Raw genomic sequence first — 11,156 nt, forward strand, 5'->3', positions numbered from 1 at the left:
ATTTACATTCAGCAAGCAGCACTAATATCACTGTTTGAGCATGAATTGTTTGCAAAGATTAGTGTTTTCTACATGCATTTGGACACGTCCTACACAGAAGGACATTTCTGGACACTGAAATCAAAACTGTAATCATGACCAACGGTACTTCCCAAATGCTTTTACATTTTCAGTCTCGGACCTTCTAAGCCTTGCAAATAAGTGTCAGTTACACAAAAAACCTATGGTATTTATTTCCAGTAAGTTTATAGGACAATAGGAAAGGAAAAGTTTTCAAGACAAAGGGAAAAAAATGACAATCAGATTGTGGAGAATTTGCTTCTGAAATGCACTGAATTGCAGTAAACAAGCATAACTCAAATCCTGAGTGACTTCCCAGCAGGTAGGTCTAAGTAATAAAGTGTAACTAATCAGTCCCACTATCAGGATTCCTCCACTGCTCCTCAGGTAAACTTGCTGGAGTACATGTTAGCTTGAAACATCTATTTTATCTCCAGTCATGTAATTAATTCCTTCCTTACAGACATTCTTCCCATTCATTAGTGGATCAAACATGAGTATCTAAAATGTAGTCCACTGAAGGATTTTCGTTTGTTTGTTTTTAAAGCTTTAAGTAAAGGCAATTGATTAGCAGCAATGGCAATAATAGGACTTTGCACTTTATTTGTGAACATTAACGAAGTAGCATTCATACTACATGTAATTCTTCAGCGATTTCTAATATCAAGAGCAGATTGCCTCTGTAATTTCACCTACCGCAATCTTCCCATTCCTAACCCACAGTAGAAATTCTCCAATTTCATCCACTGTGACAACTTTACTACAGTTCTCTTCAGATCAAATACAGCAGCATGTAACTACATTCTTTACCTTTCTATACTGCCTCGGCATGGCACTAAAGAGATATCTACCAAAAGTCACAAGAATATGACTTTAAAAGACTGTATCAAGCGAGGCATAGAAGATTAGAAGCCTAGTCTTTAATCTCATCCATTTCACTACTGGCATCATAATTAAAGATGCTGCTAGGTAGTACAGCAGGACAGTAAGTTAAACTTTGTGGCAGTTATGTGAATTAAGGAAAGTAAATGTTGGCAACCTACATAAACACCAGGAAAGGCAAAACATATGAAAACAACAAAAACAAGATTGTGTTTGCAATATACTTCCACAACTGTCACTCATAATCCAGTCTCACCAAGTGAGGTTTAAGCCACGGACCCACTGACATAAGACATTAAACTCTCTCTGAAAGGACTGGAAACCCTCCAGGTAAGTAGACATACTACAGAAGCATGTTTTGAGCTGTGGCTTAACAGAATTGCTCAGGTCTTATGAAAGCTTGAAACATTTCAGGCCTAGTCATAGCAGTTACAAGTGAATTTATCTTATTAAGAACAGAGAAGAGTTTACAATAAGCACACAGATACCATACATTCAGGTACACTCTTCTGCATCCAGAAGTTATTTGAATCCTACCTGGTTTTCATGGCATGGACCCTGGCAATACTCAGTCAAGCTTTCCAGTGTCTGGTTCACAAGGGCCACATTCCTCTCGTTGATGTAAAGCCCCAATAAGCCCAGCCCACCTGTTGTGCTCCCACAGATACAGTCCAAAAACTGAAGGGTCTCACAAACAAGGTTGTAATTTGTTTTATTGTTCTGATGTCTTAAAAAATTCTGGTGGATGGAGAAAAGGAACATAAAAAAACCCACAAAAAACAAGTAAGAGAGTGGTAGTAAGAGAGTCAAGTCAAACACAGTCTTTCTCATTAAAATACTGAAGGGTACAATCTGTGACCACAAGACCACTGTATCTTAGGTACTGAACTACATTACACTGTAGAAAACATATTATGCCCTAGGGCAGCAGTTGAGAACTATTATCTGCTTAGAGCAGCAGAGAAGGGAGGGCTTAGGAAAATAAACTTTGCAAACAACTGCATTGGCCTTAAACATCTTCTGCATGTCCTGAATACCTGTCCCCTTCCATCCACTACAACCCTTCTCTTGGAAGCTTGCTGCCCCACAGCTCAGCAGGTGTGCTGGCACACCACGCCTGCTCCTCGGCAGTGTCAGCACAGAACAGTAGCTTAGCTCAAACCACCCCCAGCATTGCTTTCAGGGAGGCTGCTGCACATGGCACTGAGGTATATTTGCAGAAAATTCATTTTGCAAAGGTTGCTATGGGGACAGTCATTTCTACCAGAGGAACTGACGGCAGGGACACATGTAGCATCTTAAAGCCTTCAATCATAATACCCGGGGAAAAGTGCAGTACCCAAACTTTGCCCAGAAACTTCCCATGGTCTTCAAGCCTGTGGCAAGTGAGCCACCATTTGTGTATAGAAAGGATACTACTGGGGACGTTTACACATTTCTCAATTCTATGTGATTATGCTGCATTCCCTAAGCAATTCTGAGGACATAAACATGAGCTCGAACAGAGTATGTCAGTGGTTCTTGAAAAGGGTCGTTTTATCCCCCTGTTCTGTTACACGAGCCAAGTATAGGTGTGTTTTTCAAAGAATCACAGAATGGCCTAGGCTGGAAGGGACCTTAGAGATCACTTAGTCCAACCTCCCTGTCATGGGCAGGGATGCCTCTCAACTAGATCAGGCTACTCAAGGCTCCAATCAACTTGGCCTTGAACACCTCCAGGGAGGGGGCAGCTACAACATCTCTGGGCAATTTATTCCAAAGCCTTGCCGCCCTCGTACTGAAGAATTTCTTCCTAAGATCTAATCAAAACCTATTCTCCTTCAACTTAAACCCATTTCCCCTTGTTCTGTCGCTGGACACTCTTGTACAAAGTCTCTCCCCAGCCTTCCTGTAGGTTCCCTTCAGGTATTGGAAGGCCGCTATTAGGTACCCCCGAAGCCTTCTCTTTTCCACACTGAACAGTCTCAGCTCCTGCAGCCTGTCCTCATAGCAGAGGTGCCCCAGCCCCTGGATCATCCTTGTGGCCCTCCTCTGAACACGCTCCAACAGATCTACGTCCCTCTTATGGTGGGGGCACCAGAACTGGATGCAGTATTCAAGGTGGGGTCTCATAAGAGCAGAGTAAAGGGGGAGAATCACCTCTCGACCTGCTGACCACGCTTCTCTTGATACATTCCAGGATGTGGTTGGCCTTCTGGGCTGCATGAGCGCACTGCCGGCTCGTGTTTGGCTTTTCGGCCATTCACACCCCCAAATCCTTCTCTTCAGAGCTACTTTCAACCCACTCTGTGCCCAGTTTTCTTCCCTTATGAAACTCCAGCTCCAGCTTCTTTTAGAGTTCAGCTCAAAGCACTTTACCTGCAGCTCTCGGTTGTGGTTCTCACACAGCAGCTGGAGAAATCTCAATATTGGCTGCATGATTGCAATGGCAGGGCTCATGATTGCTTCTTCTGTTGACTTCTCTTCTGCATTTGCAGCATCTGTTCCTGAGCCCATAAGTTCTATTTCCGGGTCCATTTCTCTTCTATACACAGAGTAAGCCTTGGACGTTGCAGAAGATGCTTCTGCTAACTGTCCTTTCATACCCTCTTTCAGATGCAGGGTTGAATCCTTTACTGAAAAGAAGATAATTTTCCTTCATTTTTGAAACTCATTCCTCTCATTTGATTAAGCAATAAAAAAACAATAATAATGAATGCAAGTTTTTCTCTGTTGGTGCCTAACTTTTCAAAGACCTCTAGGCAACTTGCAAAGAATATCAAAGCAGCATTCATACAGGGATAGCATGTTCCAAATAAACCACAAACCCGAGTGAAACAGAACATTAAAACAAAAAGCCCTACTATTTCTCTCCCATATACAATAAATGAGGAGAACAATAGACGGACCACAGGGTGGGAAATCAGTTCCTGTGCTCGCTCTTGTGAAATAGGCCCATTAGCAGCAGCCTTTACTTCTGCTGCTCTAAAAATAAGGTTGTGTATCTTCTACTGGTATAAACTGGCAGAGCCTCACTGATTTCACCAAAGCTAATTCTTTGTAACCAGCTTAAGAGATGGCCTGTAATTCAGAGAAAAACAGGCAAAAGATGCAAATTAGCAATGATTAATATTAAAGCTTATTGATCAACACGGCACAGTATCAGTGATGCAGTACGTGCTCTTTGAATATAATGCACTTCTCCCCTCTTTTACATCGCTGCCTCCTTACCTCTCTTTTTCGGAACAGATATGGTTAGGTCACTATCATCATCTTTCTTTTTGCTCCCCAAATCAATAGTGTTCACAGACACTGTTGATCGTATCTCCTGCTGAGCAGCTTTCATGCGGTCATATAGGACTTTAAAGAACTTCTCTGACTTTTTTTGCTCCTTCAGTTGCTGGTAAGTTGAATACTGTGAAAAATATATTCTTTAAATATCAATCTTCCAAGGGAAAGAAATTCAAAAATATTTTTTGTGAAACAAACAATGAATAATTACTACACTTACACAGAAAAAATGTTGCCCCCTGCCTGACCAGTTCTTCCACAAAGTGATATACAAAGCTGGTAACAAAGACTGATGATAGCATTTTTAAAATTGGATAAAATGGTGAGCACTGTTATTTGCAATCTTTAAAATGTCACAGTATCACACCTGAAGTTACTGACTCCACTTCTCCAGGCATTCTACAATATTCCATCTACAAATAACAGTGAAAAGTAATTGTCATTATGTAACAACAAGAGGAGGCATTAAACACCTAATGTGTAATACTATAGCTTAGATTACATAATTCTTTTGTGCCTCACACAGAATCGGAATTAATATTTTGGGTTATTAAGTTCAGCCCCTCAGTACTACCGTCAAGCAGGCTGAGTACTGTTTTCAACAGTTTACAAACTCTCTTTTAGAGTAAAAGCCTTTTACAGCCTCCACCAGCTTTTTTAGAAAGCCTCAACAAAATTTCACTTCTTTAGCACTTTTAGGACACTCTCTTAAGGGTCACAGATTGTATTATATTTTTTACAGAATAAAGATTCAAGATGAGATACCTCTCATTTAATTTTATAGTCTTGCAATGAGGTATAAGCTAGTTATTTAGGCTCCCTTAATAGGTAATGATGAGATATGGGGAAATGCAGGGAACGATTCACAAATCTCTCCTCTCTTATGACAATTCTGCCTATCAGAGAGTAAGAATAAATGATCACCTTATTCGGCTAAAGTTAGGTGAGAGGGATATCATTCACACCAAACTGGAATCTGAAGTTTAAAGCCGTTACTTTTTATGGACTGGGATATCGGTCTTCTCAAACCGACAGATTTCCTTTCTTTGGAGATTTTGATAAATTTCCCTAAATGTTTCCAGAAAATAATTTAATTTTATTGCTTTTAAAAACTTGAAAGTATTCTAATTTTTAATTTTACAGAGAGAGATATGAAACAGCTGGAGATAATGCTCCCATGGCAAACACCAGATTAAAAAAAGCACTGTGCTACATAGAAAGGGACAGTTGAAAAATGTTTTCTTCTGTTGAAGAGTCTGCATTAGGAGATATTGCATTATAAGAGGGCATATTTATATTGTAGCGATACATATTATAGGGATAAACGTTTCACAGAATTCACAGTAAAAAGGTTCTCTTTATTTGTCTCCAGGTTCTGTGTGTTTGAAAATCAGTATGTGAATAAGTATATGAAATAGATACCTGTGTTTGCGTATTTCCACCTTCAAGCAATGCAATACCAAGCAAAATGCCTTCTGAGAAAATTCTGTCATTTTTGGTGTTTACTATAACATCTATGACTAGTTCTGATGCACCTTCTTTATCCAGAAGACACTGAATATCAAACATGGTTACTCCAGACTTATCTGAGTCTTGTCCTGAAAATCCACCTGCAAATTAGACAGATACATAACATTCATGTTTGTTTCACATACACATATGAAAATGAACCTATTGGTAACAATAACTGGTGTTACGCCTACAGTAGCAATGTTGTTTCAGGCAAAAACCACCTTGATGCAAACAAGATTTCTGTATGAAACTGCAATGTTGGGGTCCAAGAATAAGAAATAAAACAAATCCCCAAACCATTGTTCTGTCATCATATTCAGACAACAAAGAAGTTGGAAATTACACTGATTTGTTCCCCTGCTGCATATGCTAAACTGAGTGCATGTACTGAGTACTCTGAGACCACTTTTAAATCTGCTTTTCAATCTCACGTCTCATCTATAAGTAGATTGTGTACTGCTAAATCCACTCTGGCTATGGGTGTGACCCTCTAGATAAATGCTTTTGCCAATCTAACTCCTAGACCATTAACATCATGATGACATTCTTCAAGAACACACTCTAGTTAATTCAAACTCAAGATGTGGTTTTAAGGAATTTCGTTAAACTGTATTAGCTCATTAAATCAACCACCTTTTATTATCAGAGATGATCAACTTCCCTGCTATACTTACTTTTACACAGATGCAACTGCATCTACTTCATTAGGGAAAGCATAGTACTCCTTTAATCAGGCAGTACTGCTCTGATTAAACTGATTAAGATGGTTCAGATTTTGTTTGTACTGAAGTGGTACAAACATATACACACACATATTTTTCAGAAAGCGAACTAAAAAAGGCGTAAATCTTTACCCTCCTGTTTGTTAGGGAACAAAATTTGGTGTACAGGATATTAAGACTGTAAACATTTCCAGTGTCTACACTGAAATAGTGAAGGAGGACCAGTTGGATAGCACCTGGACATGCCCCCATATCTGGGCATGCCTTTAACATATGCTGAAAATGCAATGGCAAGTATTTTGACCTATCCCTACACCCAGCTTCTGCCTCATTTCCTATGACATATATTATCTTGGGTTTTCTTACAAACCATCCTACAATAATTTCCTGTGGCTTCAGGAACTGAATCATACAAAAAACTAGGTTATAAGGGACTCACAGATATGATCTACTAAAACCTCCTGCTCACGGTAATTAGAGCAGGTTCATCAGAGAGTTGTCCAGTAAAGTTGTAACAAGAACTGACAAATTCTGCAGCCTCCTGGGGAAACACGTTTCACTGCCTAATCAGTATCTTTGTGAGAACCTTTTCCCTATATATATTTTTTTTTCATGTATCAGTAAAGGATCTAAAATTTAAAAAAAAAATAAAATTCCCCAAACCAGCAACATCTTTGTTCAAATGTTTTGTGCTTTGCTGAATTTCTGGATGTGGATTTACTGGCAAATTAAAATGGTGTTAGCAATTAGATCTGAACTGAATGACTGACTGAGGGCCATGGGGAAAGTCCCTATTTCAGTACTGCCAAATGCACACCAGCCATCTGAGACAACTGCACGCAATTTAAAAATAGGAAAAGTCTGATACTACCTCCCTTTTAAGTGGTTACAGAACGTGTTTGATTTATTTACCAGCTGAATCCCTGGAGCAGTTCCAATGTGCCTATTGGAAAAAATGGTGCTGCTAATTTTGTTCTCTTTAAATGATCTGTGTTGATTTACCTCCCACTTGTGCAGTTTTGCTGTAGCTGGCAGACAGAGGCCCATTCATACCACTTGCATGTTCTCCTTTAAAGTAGCGATAGAGGAGTATTTTCCTTAAAGTGTTGCCCTTTAAGAGAAAGATAAAAATAGAAGAAATTAGAGTTGTGGCCAACTTCCTTTGTCTGAAAAAGCAAGTAGTTTAACATAGATACATAATTTATCAGGTCTTTCCATTATAGTTACTAAGCACACAAATAGTAAAGCTGTCCAGAAAACAAACATCTAATGGTCTTATCTAACAAATCTCACGGAAAGAATTCTAAAATACCATTGTAGAAACTTTATTTGAAGTTTCTTTTAAATTTATCGATTACAAATAAAATACCTCCACTTCAATAATTCTTCCTGCCTATCTGCAAGACGTGTATATGGCAGCAAGTTCTACAAAGAGCCAATGCTCTGCAGTCAGTATGTCTGCACCCTATGCTGCCATGGCAGTACTTTCTTCCTCTTTTCTGCAGCTGAGGAGTATCACTCCTTTTTCTCTGATCTCAGATAATCCAGCTGATCATCTGAAAGAAGGCACATCACATGAAATATTAAAACAGAGATATGACACTTGATAGAACAGCTTAAAAGCATTCTCTGTATCTCCTTGTTCCTTTACTTCCAAAACCACAACCAGTCAAAATTTGCATGCAGCTCTCTGAAGATCTTCCCTTTCATTTTGCTTATGTTCAGCAACACAAGATACGTTGAATTAAGAGTTGGGGCTACCAATTACTTGGCGTTTTTATTTTGCCCTCAGTTTCCTGGCAACACCTGCAGTCAACACTCAGCTTTATAGAGGCAGAAGGTGACACAACAACTGTAGGTGTATATGTAACCTGAGATTTTATAAAGAAAAGGGTACGGCAGGGTCTCTGATGATTATCACAGAAGGGGAAAATCTGCTCATTTCAACAGCTTGGCAGTAAAATGGGACAACTTCTTCCTTGCCTTTATTCATCTACTGGTTTCAGTAAAAAATGGTTCTTAAAAATACGGGCACCAGAAGCATCCTCAGTACTTACCAGCTCACCAGCCCTTGCACACTGGTGCAGTAATCAAGTTTTCAATCAAAACATCTCTGTGTCCACCACAGATAGCAACCACTGGGGAAGCAACTCCCAGACACACCTCAAGAAGCACTACTTACACTCTTACTTCTTTGTAAACTTAATTCCAAGAGCAACCACACTCCCTCATGGACCTCAGAGTCAATGGGTTTGTCCACCTTGAACAAGTGCCAGAATGCAGTGTTCTGCGTACGTAGCCTGACAACACAATCCAGCCGTTCTTTCCCAGTTCTCGTAACCTGATATTTTAATTTGATAATGGTCTAATTAATTTGATAATGATAATACAGAGTTCTCTCAGGCAGATGAGAGAAGTACAAGGCCTAGAGTAAAATATCAAAAGTTATAAATACAATGGCTGCAAGAAAAATAGAAAGCATCACCTATGCATGTGTGGTGCCAGGGAATTTATTAGGTGGATTTTCCAGGTGAGCCTAAGCTGGTGCGCTCTACACTACAGAGGAAGACAAAGAACCAGAGATCTCTGAGGACCTCACGCAGAGACAGATTCCTTCCCAGCCTAGTTTGTGATGGGGTATAACCTTGCATGCATGGACAAGGTACGCTAACCAAGCTCAGAAGAGGTTTTGAGAGCACCAGCTTCTCCTGCTCAGCATCCTCTGTCTAGCTGTGACCAAACTCCAGAGTCCTAGAGGAAAGTGAACTTCATTTTCCTGATCTCCTCCTCATCTCCTGAGGTGTATTATTGAGGAAAAAAAAAGTTCCCATCTGATAAACATGGACTAAGAACCAGGATAAAGTCCCTTTTCAAAGTCTCTCAGGTATATTTACCACAGAATCATAAAATTATATCACACAAATAGGATCATAGAGCAGGTACCCTTCCTAACTCCCGACTAGGACCTGATCCAGAATGGTCACTGCAGTGAGACAAGATCTTTTAATCAGAAAGGCTGGCATTTGCCATACCACTTGATTAACCACTCAGCTTGAGGCAACCAGCCATCTATGCAGTCTGTTGATGACTAACAGAGTGCCATGGTAAATTATGCAAACAGTCACAGTGCAGTCACGGGAAGAAACACCAGAAGCCATCTATATATAGTTAAGAATAATACCCGTGGTCACAAGCTTTATAGTTCTTTATTTTATCAGGAAGAATGTTTAAGACCATGAAATAGCATTTGACTAATAAACTGAATGATTTAGCACTTGGACCTTATTGCCTAGAAGCGAGTAACTGTTGGCACATCTCGGATCTTCCTGCCTTCTCACCTTCAAAGACAACACGAGCAGTGATATGAAGATGCTTCTTCAGTTGACTATGGAGAGGAGAATCCTGCTCCAGCCATATCCAAACCAAGGCACGGACTTTACTTCTTGTACCAAGAAGGAAGTCTTATGTATAAGGATTCCCGCCCCCTCTCACTTCCTCTCTTAATCTCTCAGGTATCCAGACAACTGTTATGTTTCATTGTGCTTTTTTCAAAGCTATACAATGTTCTACCCATTATAGAAGGATTGCAGTCAGCTGAGAGATGTTTACATGCCACTTCCATACCCTAATGAGAAGCTGAGAACTGTCAAGGATATCACGTCTGAAAAACAGGAATGTGTTGGGACCTCTGCTTTGTCTGACAGCTGTGCCAAAAACACGCCCTGAGACTCAGCCCACACATTGGCAAGCTCGGGATCTTCTTCCCCTGTGTGATGACCTCTGGTAGCTACAGAACCTCTCCCAGTCTTGTGAAATTAGCTGCCGCTACAAAGAGCAGAAAAGCCCAGTGGTATGAATGAGAGCCGAGAAATGTGCAATTGTTCACGTAAAATATCTTTCTGATACTTCACCTTCAACATCTCCAGGACCTAACTGTGTGAGATACATTTCTAGAAAATGCTGGGAAGATCTGCTTCCACAAAAAGTGCCGATTCTGCTGCTATCAGGTACACGTATCTGGGTATGCTTTTATGGGAATGCCATAAAACATAGTCAAGAACAGCCCCATCATGTGGATGAGACAAACTGCTGCCACAGCAAGCAAGAGAGCCGTACCACTGACACCCGTGTAAATGGTTTCCTAACTTAGTACAGCCACAAAATTAATATCACCCAAAAGCAAATGATCACAGCAGTAGCATGAATAAGCAGTTTGCAGCAACTGTTACTGACACTCCCACTACCGAATCGGAGGCCAAAAATAAAAGCACGCTAAGCAGCACCAGTTTTCTACACGTGGCAGAAGTCCTGACCTTCCAAGCTGAACCCCTCCCCTGCTGACTACAATACACTTTCTTTCATACCTCTCATTAGGGTATGGAAGTGGCATGTAAACATCTCTCAGCTGACTGCAATCCTTCTATAATGGCTAGAACATTGTATAGCTTTGAAAAAAACACAATGAAACATAACAGTCTTATTGTTACCCATGAATACCACTGCATTGTCTCTAACAAAAGCTACGATAAAGACTGAGGACAGAAGAAAGCAACAACTGGCGATTGTTGTTGCAGTTTCAAATAGCTAGGGATTGACACACAAAAGTTTCCAATAAGGGAAAATTATTCCAATAGGAACATGTAGACACAAACAAATTACGTTTTCTCAGTCCGTATTTCATTATACTAGTTGGTTTATATATATATATAT

General features: G+C 40.1%; 1 protein-coding gene across 1 annotated transcript in view; it reads right to left on the reverse strand.

Annotated features, from left to right (window-relative positions):
* The window catches only part of LOC104281002 (inositol 1,4,5-trisphosphate receptor type 2-like), a gene marked incomplete at its 5' end in the record, with an annotated part of 40,300 nt that extends 32,743 nt beyond the window's left edge, over positions 1-7,557 (reverse strand). The window contains 5 exons of the mRNA XM_009878846.1: positions 1,480-1,680; positions 3,301-3,557; positions 4,153-4,336; positions 5,635-5,822; positions 7,449-7,557. Coding sequence (XP_009877148.1) covers positions 1,480-1,680; positions 3,301-3,557; positions 4,153-4,336; positions 5,635-5,822; positions 7,449-7,557 — 939 coding nt within the window. The remainder of the gene's footprint in view (positions 1-1,479; positions 1,681-3,300; positions 3,558-4,152; positions 4,337-5,634; positions 5,823-7,448) is intronic.
* Between the last annotated feature and the right edge of the window lie 3,599 nt (positions 7,558-11,156).

This window comes from Apaloderma vittatum, unplaced genomic scaffold, assembly GCF_000703405.1.
Source record: "Apaloderma vittatum isolate BGI_N311 unplaced genomic scaffold, ASM70340v1 scaffold8911, whole genome shotgun sequence".
NCBI lineage: Eukaryota > Metazoa > Chordata > Aves > Trogoniformes > Trogonidae > Apaloderma > Apaloderma vittatum.